This window comes from Capsicum annuum, chromosome 7, assembly GCF_002878395.1.
Source record: "Capsicum annuum cultivar UCD-10X-F1 chromosome 7, UCD10Xv1.1, whole genome shotgun sequence".
NCBI lineage: Eukaryota > Viridiplantae > Streptophyta > Magnoliopsida > Solanales > Solanaceae > Capsicum > Capsicum annuum.
Window position 1 is genome coordinate 11,752,568 of NC_061117.1, and position 22,151 is coordinate 11,774,718.

Here is a 22,151-nt window from a genome sequence, read left to right on the forward strand (position 1 = left end):
TGAAAATCTCAGCCAACATAATTATGTATTTACTCTTATACATATAAATAAAGAAGTTATAAGGATGTAAAATATAAGATTAATTATCTTCTTAAATTTGAACTTGTTATAGTGAAATTCTTTTATAGAAATTAGCTATAGCCTCCGTTTTAAGGCTAAATGACACTTTAATATGTTTTATATATGTTTAATTTAAAATTATAAGTTTTTTTTACTTACTTACATTTCACATTAAATAAATAAAAAAAAAACTTAAAACAGATGAAGTACTTCCTCTATTTCAAAAAACAATGACTAGTTTTTTTTTAGTCTGTTGAATAAAGAATAATTCTTTTCTTTTTTAGTAATATGTTAATTCTAATTTTTTACGTGACACATTTAAGATCACAAGATTAAAGGACATTTTGATGCATTTGACGTAACTTTAATTTTAGATCGCATGATTTAAAATTTTAATTTATTTTCTTAAACTTTATGTCAAGTTAATAATTTTTTTTTAAACAGAGAAAGTATTTTATAAAGGTTTAAATGGGTAACTTACATAAATCCCAAATTTTTAATGGCTTGTAGCACTTTTTACCGTAAATTTATTAAATTACAAGATATCCGGAATTTTAATTTTCATGATACATATCTTTAACTTTGATACATATGTTAAATATATGTTAAATATATGTTAAATGTATCAAATATTTATAAATGAATCAAAAATATGAATCACTATCAAAAAATATTTACCATATGTATCACCAGTGTTCTAACAACAAATGTATCACTCTTATCTATCACCAATATACTGACAGCAAATATATCACTCATATGTATCACTGTTTATAGTACAAAAATGCATCAAGAAATTAACAACATTATATATGTATCAAACGTATTAACTAAAAATTTATGTATCAATATCAAATTCGATATCTAATTTTGCGAATCATTGTAGTAGTCATTGCCATTGTCACGATTCCGTCGAAAACAATGAAATTTTTTAGTTTCTATAGTATGAAAATCTTTCAAAAGAATATGAGTGCTTGCAACATGAAGCACACAATAAATCTTTCAAAATTTTAATAGAGATGGGAAAAAATTGAACCGAATTGTAAATTGTAGATGATAAGATCTGCTGAACTTTTTTTAATTTGATCTTTTTTTAGTTCTTTAAGAGATTTTTATTTTTTCTCCTAAAATAAATGTAAATTTGTTACTTTCTTATTTAGTATATATCACGAGAAAAAGAAAAAATATAAAATTTTATAAAATATTTTGAAAAATCATTTTTTTTATATATTTATACCTCTTAAGTTTGTATTTTTATGTAATTTTTAGGGGTGTACATAGGTCGGGTTGGTTTGGTTTTCTATTGAAGAAAAACCAAACCAATTATGTCGGTTTATTAAAACTATAAACCAACATAAAATCAGTTTTTTTTGGTTTAGGTTTTAGTCGGTTCTTTCATTTTTTTTTAATTTTTTCCGGGTTTTTTTATAATCTTAATTTTTTACAATTATATTGTGATTGAAGTTTAGATCAAGTATATTTTCACTCATGTGCTAATGAAAAACCACAATTATGAAAAATTGAGGAGCGAAAAACTATCTTGAAACTAAAAAATAAGATGAAGAGTGAAAAGTTTAGGTTTTAAGTTTATATTGGATTTTGAATCATTTTATTAGCGATTAATAGATAAATATTACAACTTAAGGGTCCAAATATGAATATATATATATATATACACACACACACATCTACTTTCTAAATATTGAAAATTAATAAAACTAATTGAAAAAGTATTTAAAAGGTAGATTATAATTTATATTTTATGTATAAAAAGTTAAATTTTATATATATATATATATATATATATATATATGTATGTATGTATATGTCGGTTTGATTTGGGTTCGATTTGATTTTTTTTTTTGGTTAATACCAAACTAAACCATAAATCATTTTTTTTTCTTGATTTGATTTGATTCTTTGATTTGATTTGATGGTTTAATATGTATACCCTTATTAATTTTTTCCTTAAAATTTATCAATATTTTGAACTAAAGAAAAAAAAAAAAGCACTTTTTGATTCCTTTTGGATGAAAGGTTTTGGAGAGTTGCCTTCATTTGTACTCTCTCCAAATGTTCCCCACAATCTAGGATTACACGCTTTGTGGATCCCACGTTTTGTTGTCTGAAATCCAAATATAAAATATTTGTTGATCGGTTTAATTTATTTGTTTGATTTTAGTTCGGCGTGAAATTTTTTTAAAAATAATTAAAGTAGTTTTTTTAAATTTTATTTTCTTTAGTTAAAATATGTAAAGTGTATTAAATTGACTTTAAATTTTTTGATATTAAATGTGTAAATATTAGAATCAAAGTTAAAAAACAAAGATTTCTCTTTGAAATAAATATGACTAATAAAGTAGATTTTTAAAATCTTATTTTCTTTAGTTAAAATATGTAAAATGTATTAAAATGACTTTACATTTTTTGATATTAAATGTAAATATTAGAATCAAAGTTAATAAAAAAGATTTCTCTTTGAAATAAATATGACTAATAAAAGTAAGATTAAAAAAAGGTTAATCTGATATATAAAATTTGAGGAAGAATCAAATCATAATGTTTATTACTATATGCATTTTACCCTGTATTTTTATAAAAAAGTATTTTAATTATAATACAATTATTTCAATTATAAATTCCCTATTTACACAAAAGAAATTATAGAAAAAAGAACAATATCAAAAAATATTCAATACAATCTAAGCTAGTAAAATATTCAACTGTTTTCTTGATGTTGTTTTTGTGGCGTCTACGTACAGGTACAAGACACCCTTTTATTTACTTTTTATTTTTTAATATTTTATAATTTTCTTTTTATATTACTCATTTTTTAGTTTTAATTTGTTTATTTTATTCTATTCCAAGAATGATTAATTTCTTTTTTCAGTAATTTTTTAATTTCATTTCACGCAATAAAATAGTTAAGACCGTAATATTAAAATTCGATAGCCACTCGGTCCTGAGGTTTTTTTCCAGTTTTTTCAAAAAATTATTTTAATTTAGTAAAAAAGTAAAAATAATAATATTTGATCATAAAATTATTTTATTTTAATAAAATTATTTTTAAAAGGGTAAAAATAAAATTTATTTTTAATTTTATTTTTTTCAAAATTAAAAAAATAATTATAATTTATAGTTATGATCAAATATAATATTTAATTTTAATTTTAATTTTTTTTTATTTTCATAATCAAATAGGACCTTTCTCACCTTACCTTCTTTAAAGTCCATTTCAAAATAAAGCAGGTCAAATAAATCGAAACAGAGATAATATATTTTTTCAAATTAAATAACAGGTGGAGACAATGGTGCTGCTTTTTCTCCATTTCTGCACAAACACATATTCCCTGTGATAAAAAAAACCCAAAGGCAATATTTAATTCTCTTGAAATTCCCAGAAAATCTGCAAGAAAATATTGAAGGGTGTTCAAAACCAAGCTGAGTATTTACAGATAAGCTATTATTTAATTTAAAATTAGAAAAAAAAAAAGAAAAAGAAAAAGCAAGAATCTTTGTTTACAGCTGATAAAGGGGTAATTTTTATGTTCAGAATTACTTTCTTTCAATTGGGGTTTGTATGTATATGCTTTTGTTGAGCTGCTACAATTGAAAGGAGAAAAATTCTGAATATATTTACTTTTTTTTTTTTGTGTGTGTTTTGTAATTTTTGAAGAAGACTTTTTTAGATTTAGGGTGTTAAATCTTAGTTGTTGAAGTTATTTTGTGAAAGAGATTGGATTTTTTTTTTTTGGCTGAAAAAGAAAGAGAAAAAGCAAGAATCTTGGGGTTTGTTTGGTGAGTTGCTGTAATTGGAAGGAGAAAAATTCTGAACATATATACTGTTTTTTTGTGTTTTGGTAATTTTTGAAGAATGCCCTTTTGGATTTAGGGTGTTAAATCTTTGTTGTTGAAGTTATTTTGTGAAAAAGATTGGATTTTTTTGGTTTCTTGGCTTGTGGATTCTGGTGGATTTGACTTGATTTTAAGTTTCTGTTTGGTTGGTGAACTTTTCCTTATCTGAGGTTTCTTTTTCTTGATTGTATTTAGTGGTTTTAGGGTTTGGTTCTTGATTTATTATCTGGTGCAAAAAGACTCAATTTTTGTGCCAGTTAGGTCCTGTTTAGGAATTAGTTTAAGTTTGGGAAAGTTGGAATTGTTGAGCTCAGAATGGGGAAGGAAAGTTGGAAAAAGTCGGAAAAGATACGAGGTAAATCTGGTGAAAATAGTAGTCCTAGAGCATTTGATAATGATACAGCAGTTTTCATTGCGATGTCAAAGGAACTTAAGGATGAGGGGAATAAGTTATTTCAGAAACGGGACTATGAAGGGGCAATGATGAAGTATGACAAAGCTATTAAGTTGCTTCCGCGGATCCACATAGACGTGTCTTACCTCCGTAGTAATATAGCAGCTTGTTATATGCAGATGGGACTCAGTGAATATCCTAGGGCGATACACGAGTGTAATTTGGCTCTTGAAGTCACACCGAAATATAGTAAGGCGCTTTTGAAGAGAGCTAGGTGTTATGAGGCTTTGAATAGGCTGGATTTGGCTCAGAGGGATGTTAATAGGGTGCTGGAGATGGAGCCAAATAATCTCATGGCTACTGAGATTGCTGAGAGGGTGAAAACAACCATCGAGCAAAAAGGCATCGGGGCAAATGACGTTCCAATAGAGTTGATTCCGGTACCTGAATATGTTGAGCCACCTTTTGCTTCCAGTCACTCCAAATCATTAAAAGAGAAGGCTCTAAAGAAGAAAACCAAGAAAGTAGAGGAGAAGATGGTTGATGGGAAAGCGGAAGAGAAGGAATTCAACAACGGAATTGATTTAAAGCAAATTGATAACAGGAATGAGGAAAAGAACACTGAGGACCAGAATGAAAATACAGTTAAAGACGAGACTCAGGAAGAAAAGGTTGATGACAAGATGGATGAAAATAAAGCTGAGAACAAGACCAACAGAAAGAAAGCTAAGGATAAGAGTAAGGAAAAGAAGAGTAAGGACAAGATCAAGGTAAATAAGGCACAGGATCGGCGTGAGGAGAACAAAGACACGGACAATGAGGAGAGGAGAACTGAAGATAAATTAGTGGTGGAGGAAATTATCAGTCATAACACAGAAGAGGAATCAAAACGAACAGTGAAATTAGTATTTGGGGAAGACATAAGATGGGCCCAAGTTCCTCTTAACTGCAGCATCTTGACACTGAGGGAGATCATAGGCGATCGTTTCCCAAACTTGAAAGCAGTCCTAATCAAGTATAGGGACCAAGAAGGTGACCTGGTTACAGTGACAACAAACGAGGAGTTAAGGTGGGCTGAAGCTTCTATTGGACATGGTTCTACAAGATTCTATATCGTGGAAGTTAGTCCGGTGCAGGATCCTTTCTACGAGAAAATCAAAAGGGTGGGAGACGATCATAAATACAGTGCACGACATGATAAGATTGTTGAAAATGGAAATGTTGAAAGAAGCAAGGAGTTGCATGACGGTCCAGTTTGCATTAATGATTGGATCGTCCAGTTCTCTAATTTGTTCAAAAACTATGTTGGATTTGAGTCCGATGATTATCTGGATCTCCATGAAGTCGGAATGAAGCTATACTCTGAGGCTTTGGAAGAGGCAATCACAAGTGAAGAAGCTCAATGCCTTTTTAACACAGCTGGAGAAACATTTCAGGAGATGGCTGCTCTGGCATTGTTCAACTGGGGTAATGTTCATATGTCCAGGGCACGGAAAAGGGTCTACTTGAAGGAAGATAGTTCTGGAGAATCTGTGCTTGCGCAGATAAAAATTGCTTATGATTGGGCTCTAAAAGAATATACAAAAGCAGGAGAGAGATATCAAGACGCATTAAATATCAAACCAAACTTTTATGAAGGTATCCTTGCTCTGGGGCAGCAACAGTTTGAGCAGGCAAAGCTTTCTTGGTATTATGCGATTAGCACTGGAGTCAATTTGGATTCTTGGCCTTCTACTGAAGTTTTGCTGCTTTACAACACTGCTGAGGAAAATATGGAAAGAGGTATGCAGATGTGGGAGGAGGCAGAGGAGCAGCGTCTGAGCGAACTATCGCGTCCCAACAAAATGCCTTCGCAGAAGATGAAGCCGGAGAATTTGTTCAAAGGAATATCCACAGATGAAGCTACTGAGCAAGCTGCAAACATGAGGTCTCAGATAAATTTACTATGGGGTACGATGCTATATGAACGATCACTTATGGAGTTCAAACTCGGGCTTCCACTCTGGGAAGAATCTTTGGAGGTTTCTGTTGAAAAATTTGAATTGGCTGGAGCTTCTGCAACAGATATTGCTGTTATGATAAAAAATCATTGTTCCAACAGTACTGCAACAGAAGGTGAAACTGGAAAATATTGCCCTAAACTTGCTTGCTATTTGCTGACTTTTTAAAGATTATTTGAAATGTTTCTGACATTTGTTGCGTTTGTAGGGCTGGGATTCAATATTGACGAGATTGTACAGGCATGGAATGAGATGTATGAAGCAAAACGGTGGGAAAGAGGCGTTCCTTCTTTCAGGTTGGAACCATTGCTTAGGCGACGAGTTTCCAAGCTGTATCATGCCCTTGAATTAGCATAAGTTCTTGTTATGGTGTCAGGGGAGTCAAGATTGAAACTCGATGTTACTGCTGTTGTTGCACCCGGTCTACACTTATGCTCACTGGGAAGGTAAACTCCGTCTTTAACATACTCATTCACTGATACCAATTTTTCATCGAACAGGTGTAATTGGAGTCAATGGTAAGAGATGCATCACAGTTAAATTTTGGATGCACTTCTGAACTTATGTTGTGCTTGCAAATTAATGTCTCAATAAAACCTGAAATTCATACCCATCGCTTCTGCTGAAAAGTACCAAGGATACCGGATGATACTTTAAGATTTTAGATTCTGAGTTCTTGCATACATTCCATATATCTTGGCATATTACTTAAATAAGGTGTTTGCTTACCCCCACAACACTAACAAAACATTACTTTATATTAAAAGAAAAAAGGGCTTAGACAAGACTCCGAGTTCCCTAGGCTAGTAGCTGTTTCTAAGTTGCTAATAGATTCAGTTTTGAGTCTGCATTTGACTCGTCGTTCTCTGTTGCCGCATTTTTTTTTTCTAGATTTTTATCAGATCATTGTTATCTGTTTTTTATCCCCTAGGCAGGTGGGGTGAAGGGAAGAAAATAAGTTTCCCCCAAGTGGCATGGCAACCAATGTTTGATCTCAACACCTCTAAGTTTAACTTATTTAGTGCTTTGGGTTGTATTTTAAAGTCATCACTCCATGTTTGGAGTCTTCATGTTGTAGAGAGATTGCATAATGATTTACTATCAGGCTCCATTACTACTGGATTCTATGAATTAGCACTTCACACATACATGGAAGAAGTATGGTCGATGCCTGCAAAAGTTTTTGTCATTCCTGTAGGCAGAAAGACATAAATTTTGTTACTTTTATATATTTCCTTTTCGTTGAGTTCACACATAGCGGAAGTAACATGGCGTTTACAAGTTTTGATCTTTCTGAATTCTGTGTCTTGTTAAGCAATTCCATATAAGGGTAAGACAGGAAAAAAAATACTTATCTTTGTAGTTTGTAATGAAAATTGGCTGGTGTACCTGGATGATTAGATGATGATCTATACTAAAATGGACAAGAAAGATTTATAATCAATGACTAACTGTAGCATATAATGATTTTTGTATTTGTAAGTGTACTGTACAGAAGTATATCCAGGCGATTTGTCATGCAGTCACCAAAATATATCCAGCTCGCTGTACTGAAAACTATGCCGAGTCTTGATGCCATTTTCTACATGTGCCTTGGTTATCTTATTATCTTGCTGTTGTTTCTGCTTGTTGCGACTGCCTCTTTTTTATCTTTCTTTCAGCAGAGGGTCTATCGGAAACAACCTCTCTACTTTCTCAAAGTAGGGGTAAGGTCTGCATACGCTCTACCCTCCCCAGACCCCCCTGTGTGTTTACACTAGGTTTGTTGTTGTTATTGTTGTTCCCTGCTTTATCTGAGAGATGTTTTATGTATTTGTTCTGCAGGGACTGTATGTGCATCAGCTGTTAATACAGGTTTTGGAAGATGGACCTTGTGACACTTAGAATTGTGCATTACCTGTTTTTGTTCCACCAAAATAGAAAAAGAAAGAAATTTTTTTCCTCTTTTCATTCATATAGAGATGAAGAGGCAGAAATCTGTTTTTCTTTATTTTTGCCTTGTCGTCGTTGTCTTGCCCAATGCTGTGGTTCCTCAAGAACCAGCAGCGCGAATCGCTTTATCAGTTTTCAGTTGTTCTCCTTTTGGATCATGGAAGGGTCCTAAAGGCATTCTTTTCTTATAGAAATTTCTTTGTTAGGAGAAACTTTCATGGCTTGGACTATTTTTTTGTCAGTTGGTTCATATAGGGTTTTAGATAAGAGTTTTCTTGTATTGTATTAAGGTAACATTATGGGAGTTAATTATGTACTTTACTGTTGTTTGTGTGATGTTCCAGATTGTTGGTTAGATTATGTACCTCAGTTGTATTAGCTGCACAGTTAAGTACCAATCAAGAAGAATGTTGCAAGTATTAGCGTTATTACTGATCCTATGCTCTTTTATTGTCTCCATGTGACCTGTTCAAACCATAAAAATACCACTATAAACCGTCTACGTCACATTCCGGACACCTGGTAGATGTGGCCTTTTTCATAAATATGGGCACTTTTAATTCTGGTATTTTCATCCACTCAGATCATTTCGAAGTATGAATATACAAGTGTTGAATAAACTGCAAAGAGAGTAAACCACATAAAGAGGTCTTGATTTAAGAGAGGTAATTAAACACCAGAAAAATAGCTAGAAATAGAAAGCTATTTCTCTCAGTATATGTGCAGATAAAAACCAGTTGCTGTTATTCAGTCTATTAACACAGCAAAACAGTTGTCCATCTATAGTCTTATAGCCAGGATAAACTATTATCATTGATTAGGACGGTATCGCGCAAGATCAGGAAGGGTTGTAGCTTGAAGCTTCTTGATTTCACATGCTGTCACCCCACAAAATTCCAGGTATAACGCGCGTAAATTCTTGAGAGGCTTCAGGTGCTGCAAGCCATCATTGGTGATTCTGGAGTTTGAGATGTTCAAAGAAACCAATGATGTCAAACCTGCATTTTTCAAATGAGATGTTTGTCAATGGAGTAGGAAAAACCAGAATTCAACCGGTCTGAACACCACAATGATTCGAAAAAAGGCATGTTCCTATTCTTGAGTATTTCCTGCAGCAGCTAGAGTACTCCGTTCAGGGTACAACAGCATCTCGATAAACTTAGCATATTGAGAGTTCTAGCTTCTTTATTAAATGCATATGAAGTCTCCAATTGCCATTGTGGTTCCGAATTTATCATCCATAGCAGCGAATGATATCAAACATACCTGATAGAAACTCCAACGCTGTATCTGATAGCCTCATGTTTTGTGACAGGTTTAGCAACATCAGACAAGTAAGATCCTTTATGTTGTTGACGCCAGCATCCGTCAACCGACCACCACAGAGGTCAAGAGATTGCAGGTTTTTGAAATCTGATAAGAGACATGAACACACTTCAGATTCTGGAAATGAGCTAAAAATGTATCTGATTTCTTCGATTGTGATCACGAACAACACAAACACCAAGAGAGCATAGCCAACAAGAAAATTGTTTGACGCTTCCCCTTGAAGGGCCGTTTCATACATCAGCAGAGTTATAAATAATAAGACCACGAAACAATTAACAGCTGAATATCACTTAGCATCAGATCAACTCAAAGAAGTCTATCAGCAATGAAGAAATACTTATTGGCGATTCAATTCCATTACCATGAAAGCCAAGAAAATTCATTCCTACTACCACCTGTAAATAAATGATAAGAGCATCCCTGCTGACAGAAAAACTAAAAGTTCTTAGAAAAAACAAATGGCTTCTTTAACTTACATGACAGATACTTTGTCCCGGAATCCGTGATCTGAGCACCAAAAAGATCCAGATGAGTCAATCCAGTTAAACCTGCTTCCACGTGGCAGAAAAAGCTACATGTTAATGTTTCTAGCATAAACCAGAAAAGAATGAACTAAATGGATCCTATATGTTATTGAGCAATCGATAATTCGTTAAGGCAAAGAAATCTCAAAAGCAAACTGCCAGATTCACTGGAAAATGTTGTACAGAATAAAGATGAAATTCAAAAATTCTAGCTTCAACTACGATGAGTGTCGTCTAAAAAGGGAGAAATGAATTAACAAACCAAAACGAACAGTTGATCGCAGTATTAAATCTTCACATAGTTCAAGCCTAGATGATGTACAATTGTCAAGAATGTAAAAGTGAGTCTCCTGATAATTTGGAAGACGACTTCTTGCCGGAACAAATCATAAGACGCGCAATTACAGCCTTCTGTACAAAAGGTAGAACAAATAAAACGTTCTTAATGTCAATGAAATCGCCACACACATTCTGGTGTTTCAAGGTTTTCCACTGATACATATATGGCACCAATCATTACTCTCCTTGGCAGGATAAAAATATCCATAAACCTGAGTTTGTCGACCTTCTATACTAGCAACATATCTATTAAGTCCATGTGTTCAGAATGAGTAGCTTTCCAAAATCTGCACCTTATATTAAAGTGGAAAGAGAATTTAGGTCTTACTGGTGAGAACTGCAAGGCCTGAGTTTGTAATTTGACGAGCATCAAGGTTAAGTGACCTCAGAGAAGTCAATCCACATAACTTTATCAAACCACTGTCAGTTACTGAGGTGAACGAGAGATTGAGATCCTCCAATTTTGTCAACCCTGAAACATATCAATTGTTCAGATCAGCACATCATCATATCTACAGCATCAAACAGTTAGCTGCATTGCTTTTACAACTCGAAAATGTGACGAGACGTTTACACACATTGCTCGAAAGGATGCAGATAATAACACCAATTCCTTTTCCCTATACCCTCCAACCCCTAGATGGGAGAGGTGGTGTAGCAAATACATGTATGAGACTTGTTTTAGACCATAAGCTTAAAAGTTTTTTTTCCCTGAACTCCAAGCCGAGTCAAATAATGACACATAACTTAGGATGGAAGAAATACTAAATTCAAGTCGGTGAAAGACATTTTAAGTGAAATAGAGCACCAGAACTACGAGACACTTTCTGTTTTTATGCGAAAGGAAGCAGAACTTGGAGTCTGATTTACGCTAGCCTCTTCAATTGACATCCACAACCACAACAGATGCTTTTGGCAGGTGAGTAATTGCACAGCTAACCTGGATAACCAATTAACCTTGACCCACTACAGGTACTTTCTTTTGACCATACAAGAACGAACTTGGGACTTGTTTAAAATCTAAGAACTTCAAGAAGTCTAAACACGAAAAATGAGTCGATGACGATTCAATTCTAATGTGAATGGAACAAATGACCAAACCCCTAAATTTTGGACGGATGAAGATGAATTGACCAACCTAGATTTTGCTCACAAAGAACTAAAAGATAAGGTAAACAGGTACACATTCCAGCAGATATCAACTCACAGTACGAAGAGAAACAAGTTAAGCATGCATTTTGAAGATTGATAATAAGATCAGTTGTAAACTCAACTAAAATTGCAAGTCTTTGGCCTACTAAACACACTCTTTAAGCCAAAATCTTTTCAGTTTTTTTTTTTTTTTGGTAATCTGACCAGCTTAAGTCCTCACCCCGATCCTCTCATAATTACTCATAAATTCTCATAAATTCGGGGCACGAATATCAACTTGGGTAGATACATTGGTTCATGAGTTTTGATTATAAGCTAATAATTAGGATTAATTTGCACTTCACTATACTCTTAAAATATAGTATATCAAAATCATTATCTAATATGATGCCAAAAGTCAAATAATATGATCGAATATCAGTCCATAAGTAGGGTAAACAGCCCTACCAGAGAGTTGAAATATTCCATTGCTTCCAACTTCAGTATCAGACAGCTCCAAAGCTTTCAAGTTTGAAAGACCTGCAAAAGGACAACATAAATCTATAAGATAGGAAGAGCTCTCTTTCTGGTGGATGGATTTTAGCCAAATTATATGGCGTTAATTTAGAACTTCAAAAGTGCTCGTGAACAATCTCCAAGCAAGTCTAACAAGTTCAAATATGGATGAACTTCACATAACAAGCCTGTATATGATCATATCATGTCTATAAAGCTCAAGTCCAAATATACAGCCTATTCTAAATAACACAGAGTTGGACTAACAAACAGCCAAAGGAAATATTCCACCGACGCACCAAAAATTGGATTACTACATGATAGGGAATTCAAGAATACAAGTTAATACAGAAAAAGGAAATGTGCGACACTGCAGCATAATGCTGATCAAAGAAAAGAGGGGATGGAAATAGACTATAATTACGTATACCAGCTAAATGAGCAAGACCGTCGTTGCTGATCCTACAAGAATCCAAGTAGAGGCCTTCCAACTTTGTCATCCCTGCAATGAACGTAAAAAACTAAAGGAAGTAAATAACAAAAAATTATGGGAGAAAAACGAAACGTGTAGAAGTAACCACCTCAACTAAAAACTGAAAATTTTCACACTGAGGGACCAGGTAAAAGAACATCAATTATACCTATGCTAAAAGCATCTCAAAACTCCAAAATACAGTAGCAACCCGTGGGGTACATTTTCAGCAGTTCATTTAGAGTTTCAGCATGTGAGCATCAAGTATGAGGAAGGTCATATTATTGCCAAATTTTCAAGTTCTAATCCCGTAATGGAAGACGCTTGACTGAACATGATCAATTGGATAACAACAAAACTCTCCGAGAGATAAAAATCAACTAAATGAAGGTGTGATATCAAGATTTCAACAGTTTGGGCTGTTGATTGCAGACACAGAAATCATGCATGACAACATCTAACTAAAACAGATTAATAATTATATTTTCCAATCTCCTGGCTGTGAAGAAATTTCCCTATTCATTTTGAGAGGTTTGGATAAGAAACGCTACGATTTGACTATTAACCAACAAAGAATGGCAATAATTGACATTACATGAACAAAAAGACGGGATGGATTTGAATTTTAGAGAAGCTAAAGCTAAAATGTATGTTACCAAAAGAAGACAATCAAAGAAGAAATTACAGACCGTTTAGCTGTCCCAAACATGTATCAGAGATATTGTTGAATCCCAGATTCAACTCTTTCAAACTGCTGAGTGCTGCAGATGTAAAAAGTAGGCTCAAGATGTGGAATTGTTTTGCTTTACTCGGTCCTTCATGGCAAATAAAGAATGTCTTCACTTACCTGAAAACTTCTCACATCCATCATCTGATAGGTGACATCTATTGACATTTAGTGACTTCAGTGAAGTAAGAGCTGCATTACGATAAAAGGAACTATCAGAAACATCAATAACGTGACAAAACAAGTTCCCAAAATAGAAAGGCGATTCCATGAAAATATCTCTCTTTTACTTCATAAATTTGTTCCCCAAACTAGGCCTGTTTAGTTAACACTGGAAGTAACCACAGTAAAAGCAGCAGACCTGTGAGGTAATCCAAACATGCAGCAGTAACTTCAGACGACCCTTCTAAGTTTAGCACGACGAGGTTGTACAAATCTGTAGAAGAATGTAATATATCAAAGCCAGATTGCATCTTACCAGAGACCCGAAGAAAAAGAAATATAATCTTCACAAAACGAAGCCAAAGAGCAGGTGGAAAATCCATAGATAGCCACAAAGTAAGGGAATAGTAATTGAGCTTTAAATACCTAAAAGTTTGCAATTTATCAGACTCAGAAAGCTAAAACCGTTAACAGGAACAACATAACAAATTGATAAATAAAGACATCTCACAAATGAAAGCACATATTGAATTGTTTAGTACAAATATCCACTATACTAAAACCAGCGAAATTAGAGAAAGTGCAATGAGCTTGAGTTTGTGGTCTTCATGGAAAACACAAGAAAGCATAATGTATTTCCTTTACAAGAGAATCCAAAAGATGGAATTTTAAAAAGTAATGCGAGATCACCTAAACTTAGCATGCAGACAGTCCTCGTAATGACCAATTAGTATCATCATAAGACATCATAAAAGTTTGCAACACCAGAAACTGCAAGTGATACCTCTCAAATAAGACACACCAACATTTGTTATGTCGTTACATGAAATCTGAAGTTCCTTCAAATTCACAAGCCCTGGAATACATCATGTGAAAATAGGCAAACCTTTATTTAAGTGGCAACTCTTATGTAACAAGCTCAAACTCATATATGAAGACTCTAAAGCATATTCATCAAGAATATACCTGCAAGAGGCTTCAAGTCCGAATCTGTAATACACTTGCAGCTTCTTAAAGTGAGAGATTCAAGATTCGTCAAACCTGGAAGTTAAAAGACACAAATGACATGATGTGCTGAAAACCAATTAAAAGCATAATAAATCAATGAAAACGAGGATACACTTAAGTCAAAAGAATTAAAACTATCTTGACATAGTGAAGACCGGTTTAAAGCATAGGTACTTTAAAGTTTAAATAGTCGAAAGATGAAAATTAAAAACTTAATTCACTAGTAATAATTCCATTTAAATAGGTTCACTAAGCCTCTTACATGACCATTGACAGATTCTTTCTTCCACTAACTCCTACTCTCTTTAACAAGAAAAAACTACCACCAGTTTAAGACTACTCCAACACACAATTATACTGGCTATATAAATTTGAGTTGGTTGTTGCCTCTCAGCTTGTTTGAGTACATTTTAAGGGGAAGTACATTTTGTGATATACAACAAGGGGCAAGTGTTTTAGTATAGTAAGATGAAAATATAATTGCATCTTCATTGCCATATCTTTAAAGTGTGAAATTTAAGGTTGATTCAACAAGAAAACAGGACCATGAGAAAGCATGATGCAACAAACATTTAACTACTCAAATAGAGAGTGCAACAGATGTGTTACAAATTTGATGAAGAAAAAGTAACTTTGCTTGCGTTCTTTCTCAAGTTATAATTCCAATAAGCAGGAGGTCGCATTGTTCTCTAATCCAATTCGTTCATTATCATACACCCAGAGGATGTAGCCTTAGAGCACCGGGTTCATCTCAACCCCGTACTTTCAACGCAGAGTATAAATTTATGCATCAAAATCCACTAAAATAATAACAAGTAGGTCTGAACCCATAATTATAAAAATATAATAGGTTCAATCGTAAGAATATTAAAGCTCGAACCTACATGTTTTAAATCTTGGATCCACCTTTGACCACACCCCTCTTTTTTGTTTCTGTTGCATTACTTATCTAGTTCTTTAGAAGAGCATGGAATATTTGGTATCCTCCTGAAAATCACACTCATTCCACTCTAGAATTTTTGTGTTGTAGATTAGGATCTTAGCGTCAGAAGTACAATTAATTAAGTGCATCAACAGATTGGAGCTAAATGCATAAAGGGCAGCGACTACCAAGGAAAAAGGGACATACTGTGCATTCTTATATGATCGTACACGATAAAAATAGCCAAACATTAAAGATGACATAATTTTCCTCTAAGGAAAATAGTGGAAAACAACAAACCTTCAAGATGAACAAAACCTCCATGAATTAGAGGACATCGCTCAAATTCCAACTTAACAAGTTTCATTAAGCCGGACAAACTTTTCATTGCTTCAGCACTAAGCCCACAGCATTTTCTAAAACCCAAGTATGTCAAATGTGTAAAACCTGAGGCACAAATATAATGGATTGTCATCACCAGAACTAGAGTTGTGTGTGTTTGTTTGTGTGGGGGTGGGGGATGGGTGGTGGGGATACAGTGATATATCCACCTTGGCAGACAAGACAAAATGGTTCATCAAACCAAACATTCATATTAATATCCATAGATAACATGGAAATAGTTTGGTCAACCGCCGAATGAGATGGAAGTATATTCATTAATGATCTTGGAAGCTCAAATAATGCGTCTAAATCTGATCAATTTGACAAAACATGTAAGGCATTCCATTATGAGCTACATTCTGAATTCAGTTTCGTAAGCTGCATAAGGAGGTCAATGGCCATAAAATCTCAAGTAGCAGATTACCGTAGTGCTGAGGCATCACCGGAAGTTCTCATCGGATGGATTTTTCAGATTTCCTTTTTTCTTTCTAAAAAATAGAGAAGTCCGTAGAGGTTGGTATTCCAAAAATGTAAATGAAAAAATGATCCCTGGTAATTAGACTAATTAGAACACAATTGCTAGAAGCAGAATAATAAGTAATGATCCAATGTCAGAAGACAAATGACACTTGAAAGCAAAATAGTTAATTCAAATACAAATCTTTCTACATTTATGCTGACAATGGCAAGCTATGAAAGACGGGAAATAAAAGCAATTATATTCCCTTCACAAGAGACAAATATTCCTTTCACAAGAGACAATCCTTCTTTGTTAAATTAGTCACGAGAGAGCAAAATAGATTTAACAGAGAGAGCAAAATAGATTTAACATGTGATATATCAGCAATCAAAGGGAGTAGCAACAATTACCACCGATATGCTCAATGCCACGGGCAGAAATTTTGTCGCAGCAATCCAATCCTAAAGCTTGGAGGTTTGAGCAATTCCTTAAGAGGCTTAAACCAAAATCTGTAACCTCAGTGCTAGAGATATATGCAGACAATAATGATGATCCTTGCGAAGATATAACGTCCATCCATTTATCATTTACTCTTGTACATTCTCCCATGCACATATCCTATCAACAACAAGAAAACCATCAAATGAAATAGAAAGATCTACTACTGAACACTAAAGACTCAAGCACTCTATACAGTAGGGGATGAGAGTGCGTCGGTTGCAGTAGGAGAGCGTTCTGTATTTATATTTGTGTCTGGAGCTTCTTGTTCGTGGTGTTGAGTGGTGTCTATGATTTCGGATAGATAGTTTAATATTATCTTGTGGCAGTAGTATTATCTTGTGGCTAGCGGTGTTAGTTTATTCTGTATACTTTCCTAGTTTATATGCATTTATGTTTTGTGTTTGTTATATTGCTATCAGTCCTAAGCCGGGGGTTTATCGGAAACAGCCTCTCTACTTCACCTGAGGTAGTGGTATGGTCTGCGTACACCCTACCCCCAGACCCCACTATGTGGGAATACACTGGGTATGTTGTTGTTGTTGAAACACTCTATACAAGCGGGGACTTTACCTGTAGGGCGCAACCTCTGAAAGCGTCAATACAGTTATCAGAAAGGCTGCATGAATCCACCAGATGGTTGAATATCAACTGGCTAATGTCCCTTGGGAGCATCGAAAATGAATGATATTTGGTGATGTCCTGTTAATACAGAGAGTATAAGAGTTGCTGAAGAAACACAAGTACTCAACCATAGTCCTCAAAGGGATTTGGTATAGAGAATCAGTTACCTCACATATTTTATGAATGCATAACTCAAGGAGGGACGGACAACTGCTTAGTTGAAATTGACAACACGAGGCAGGCAGAAAAAGGGAGGACTCGAGCCATTTTGAGCTCCCAAATTTGAAATATCTACTGGAGAAGCCTCTTCTAGTTATGTTCTCATCAGCATAGTGGTCTCTTTTACATGAACAAACACCCCCCATCAAGGAATTCTTTTGACAAGATTCACTCTCTTTAAATTCTCCAAAAAAGAAATAGTTAACTCAGTTATGAATAGACTAAGCCCATATGTCTAAGTAGCAATTTTACATAGGCATTCAAAAGCAGTCCTGCAGCACAAGACACACATTTTACAAATCAAAATTCCATCTATTGGTACCAAGTTATGCCAGGATTTTCACCGAGAGAAGTCAAAATATAAAAAAGTACATACATGAAGAAAACATGGGTATACACACACACAAAAAGAATCATGTATCTACGCACTGTAATTTTCTAGGACCTTTACAAAGGTGGCTCCGCCGTAGATTGTGCTTTATTAAAGGGATGAAATTAACGTTATATAGGACTCCTCTCTAGAAAACAAAACTATCAACACAAATTAACATGACAATACGGTCAAAATGGTTCTATTCTTTCAAGACTATCCAAATGCAAATAGTGAGTAGAAGTACATCAACTTACTAAAAATTTTGAAACCACAACCAAACAAAATGAATTAACAACATAAACAAACAAGAGGTATAAAACAATCACCCTCCACGATAACCATATCTAATAACACAAAGGACACGCGAAGCAGCAAGCTTTCATGCAGGGTCCAGAGAGGGACCACAAACTACGGGTACATGACATAGGCAACTTACTCTAACACGAGGGTCAGTGGCGGATTCATGGCTAGAACCCTGTCTCTGTGACCTAGTTGACAACTTTACCGTCCCTCCAAGGCTTTCCTTCTGCCAGTTACAATAACAACGGATAAAAACATAATCTTTTCTTTCTTTGCTTCAATCATTTCAAGATTGTCTACGACTTATTTCTCAGTGACATTTCTGCTAATAAATAAAAAGCTAAAACGAAATACACTACGCAAACACTAAATCCCATTTCAGTCCATCAAACAAGAAAAAAACCTTAAACTTCCACTTCCTCAACGTTCCCACAGAAGTATACTCATCTAATAATATATATATATAAGGAGAGGGATAAGACTTTCTTTTTTCTACTAAAGTGAAACGAGATACATGTAACGATTGAAACTTTAAAGCATAATAAATAAAGGGTAGGATAAAGAAACTAAAGAAACATCATATTTCCAACAAAAAATGAACCCTCAAAAACATATATGCATGCAAAGAGAACCAAGGACTCACTCACACAATAGAGTTAAAACTTTCAGTGTGTATTGTCCACTAAAATTTCCACACCTTAAAGCCCAAAAGTACTCTCAACAAAAAAAATACTTTTTCTATTTAAGATGATAAATAAATACAAAAATTTGATTTTTTTTTTATGTCAGTTATGATGATGGGAAACAATTGTAGAAGGAAGAGGCAAGAAGGAGACAAAGGTGGTGGCAAGAGCAGGGGAACCATTTGGTTATGTGCCAGTTGTCCAAGTTTCTTTCTTTCTACTACTAATAACTACAAAATTACAAGTAAAGATTAAAACTTTAAAGCATAATACATAAAAGGTGGCAGAGTCAGGATAGATGAACTCAAAAAAACATAACATTGTCAATGAAAAATGAACCCTAAAAATCATAAATGCATAACAAACGGTGGCAGAGTCGGGATTTTTATCTCAAAAATTCAAAATATAAAAAATAAATAATGTAATTTTTCACCGAACCCCTTCAGAAAAAGGCACACTCAAGAGAGTTACATTAGCAACACTTCCATAGTCCACCTTTTGCGTTAAAATTTCATACCTTAAAGCCCCAAAGTACAACAACAAAAGTCCCTTTATATACTTTCAGACAATAATTACAAAATTTGATTTTAATGTAAGTTATGATGTGAACAAAATTATAAGAGGCAAGAAGAAGCCAAGTTGGTGACAGTAGCAGGGGAACTATTTGGTTATGTGCCAATTGTCCAAGTTTCTTTCTTTCTACTACTACTACTAACAACAAAAACACATGTAAAGATTGAAACTTTTAAGCATAATAAACAAAGGGTAGGAACAAAAAACTTCAAAAAATCATATTGTCAATAAAAAATGAAGTACAGCTCAGTCCTCTAAAGCATCCGCTATACGGGTTCAGAGAAGGGCCGAACTAAGAATTTATTGTACGCAACTTTATCTTGCATTTGCATTGTCTATCTTTTGCACTAGAATTTTATTCATTAAAGAACCAAAGTACTCCAACAAAAGACCCTTCATATACTACTCAACTACAAAAATACATGTAAACATTGAAACTTCAAAGCCTAATAAATAAAGGGTAGGAAAAAGAAACTTAAAAGAAACATCATATTGTCAATAAAAAAAGGAATTTTCATACATAGCCAGTCGAATTCACTGTTAACTTTTTCTAATCATAAGCATAAATTATACATTAAACTATATATATTATATACATCTATTGACACTATTTAATCTAAGTGATTGAATAAACAACTATTTTAGATTAATTTTTCAATGAAAAATGAATCCCGAAACACATAAATTCATGCAAAGAGAAACAAGAACTCACTCAAAATAGTTACATGAGAAAATTTTAATTTTTTTTGCACTAAAATTTCATACCTTAAAGCTCCAAAATACTCCAATATAAAGACCCTTTATATAATACTTTCAGAGGATAAATACAAAAGATACGATTTTTAGTGTCAGTTAGGAAGGAGCCAAAGAATATGGCAAGAAAAAGGGAACTATATATTTGGGTATGTGCCACTTGTCCAAATTTCTTTCTTTTTACTACTACTCATCAACTATCAACTATAAATAAATATACATGTAAAGAGTGAAACTTTATACCATAATAAATAAAGGGTAAGGAAAAAAAAACTAAAAAGAAACATCATTATTGTCAATAAAAAAAGGACTTTTTTCTAATCATATACATTAACTATTAACTTTCTTTCCACTACTACTCATCAACTATAAAAATACATACATGTAAAGATTGAAACTTTATAGCATAATAAATAAACGGTAGGCAAAAGAAACTAAAAGAAACATCATATTGTCAGTAAAAAAAAAGAACTTTTTTCTAATCATATACATTAACTATACATAATTATACATAAATCAACTACAAATATACATGTAAAGATTGAAACTTTATAGCATAAAAAATAAAGGGTAGGAGAAAGAAACTAAAAGAAACATCATATTGTCAGTAAAAAAAGGACTTTTTTTTTCTAATTATATATATTAACTATACATAAATCAACTTAAATATACATGTAAAGATTGGAACTTTGTAGCATAATAAATAAAGGGTAGGAAAAAGAAACTAAAAGAAACATCATACTGTCAATAACAAAAAGGACTTTTTTCTCATCATATACATTAACCATACATAATTATACATAAATCAACTATAAATATAAATATACATGTAAAGATTGAAACTTTATAGCATAATAAATAAAGGGTAGGAAAAAGAAACTAAAAGAAACATCATATTGTCAATAAAAAAAGGACTTTTTTCTAATCATATACATTAACTATACATAATTATACATATATTATACATCTATCAACTATTTTTAAATTAAGTAATTAAAGGGAACATCTTTAGATTAATTCTTCAATAAATAATGAACACTAAAAAGCATAAATTCTTGAAAAGATCAATAAAAAAAAATGAACACTAAAAAGCATAAATTCATGCAAAGAGAAACAACAACTCACTCAAAATAGTTTCTTTAATTTCTTTGCACTAAATTTTCATAATTAAGCTCCAAAGTACTCCAATAAAAAGACCCCTTTATCCACTAGGATTGATTGATAGGATCAAGACTAAATTATTTGATTATTAATGTCAGTTATGAAAGAGCCAAAGGTGGTGGCAAAAAAAGGGGAACTATATACTATTTGGGTATGTAACACTTGTCCATATCATTGTTTCAAAATGTGGCAATTTTTGATGAGTCATTTTTTATGATGAAATCTTGATTTGATGATTTCTTTTACATTTTACTTAGCCACTTTTGACCTGTGATATCCATTAAATTTATTTTTTTTTAGGTAACTTACTTAAATAATTGAATATAAAATTTTGATTATTTTATTAGTTATATTTTATTTTAATTTTTTAAAATATTGATATATATATTATATGGTGATACATTTGAAACTAACAAGATATTTATTTAAGAAAATAATAGATTCTCTTTTATTTATTATATTTTTTTATTTAAGGAAGGATATCTAATTTTTTTATTTTTTTTAAATTTAATTTAGGTGTTTTAATTATATTTAGATTTTTTCGTCTTTAATTATGAATGATATGTTTTTTGGGATCTTTTTTTCTCTTTTTTCATCTTTAATTTTAGTTTGCTTTTTTTAGATTTAATTTTAATTATGTTTCAATTCTGTTTTTAGTCTTTTTTCAAAAAAAATATTATTACTTTTGTTTCCTACGCTGATTACACCATTACCTTTCATTAATAACATATGAATCACCCAATAATTAAAAT

At 32.9% G+C, this 22,151-nt stretch overlaps 2 protein-coding genes across 10 annotated transcripts; one reads left to right on the forward strand and one right to left on the reverse strand.

The window, feature by feature from the left end:
- Positions 1-3,813: 3,813 nt before the first annotated feature.
- LOC107877709 (protein PHOX1) lies at positions 3,814-8,577 on the forward strand (the record flags this gene model as incomplete). The annotated part of the gene is given in 3 exon segments (XM_016724401.2): positions 3,814-6,424; positions 6,518-6,755; positions 8,134-8,577. Coding segments are annotated over 2 exon segments (2,343 nt in total). The 3' UTR covers positions 6,667-6,755; positions 8,134-8,577.
- A 296-nt stretch (positions 8,578-8,873) lies between these two features.
- Positions 8,874-21,628, reverse strand: LOC107877710 (probable inactive leucine-rich repeat receptor kinase XIAO). 9 transcript variants are annotated; one of them, XM_016724407.2, is made up of 16 exons: positions 21,364-21,628; positions 17,505-17,731; positions 17,287-17,415; positions 16,626-16,833; positions 15,672-15,818; positions 14,408-14,482; positions 14,226-14,297; positions 13,641-13,715; positions 13,400-13,471; positions 13,242-13,313; positions 12,511-12,582; positions 12,033-12,104; positions 10,762-10,905; positions 10,047-10,118; positions 9,508-9,654; positions 8,874-9,239 (listed from the first exon to the last, which is right to left on the reverse strand). In XM_016724407.2, the coding sequence occupies exons 2-16, from the start codon at positions 17,700-17,702 to the stop codon at positions 9,052-9,054; spliced, it is 1,743 nt and encodes a 580-aa protein (XP_016579893.1). In that variant the 5' UTR covers positions 17,703-17,731; positions 21,364-21,628; the 3' UTR covers positions 8,874-9,051. The 9 variants fall into 9 exon arrangements, with proteins under 9 accessions (XP_016579893.1, XP_016579892.1, XP_016579889.1 ...); XM_016724406.2 differs by having other exon boundaries at positions 17,505-17,740; positions 21,364-21,564; XM_016724403.2 differs by having other exon boundaries at positions 17,505-17,828; positions 21,364-21,564.
- Positions 21,629-22,151: the final 523 nt, after the last annotated feature.

Bases quoted from the DNA above. Each gene is read 5' to 3' on its own strand.
- LOC107877710 (XM_016724407.2), bottom strand. From the start codon at position 17,702: ATGGGGGGTGTTTGTTCATGTAAAAGAGACCACTATGCTGATGAGAAC. The intron at 12,105-12,510 runs GTATACGTAATT...GTCCTTTTGCAG, and splicing joins CGGTCTTGCTCATTTAGCTG to GTCTTTCAAACTTGAAAGCT. The intron at 9,240-9,507 runs GTATGTTTGATA...TGAAAAATGCAG, and splicing joins AGCGTTGGAGTTTCTATCAG to GTTTGACATCATTGGTTTCT.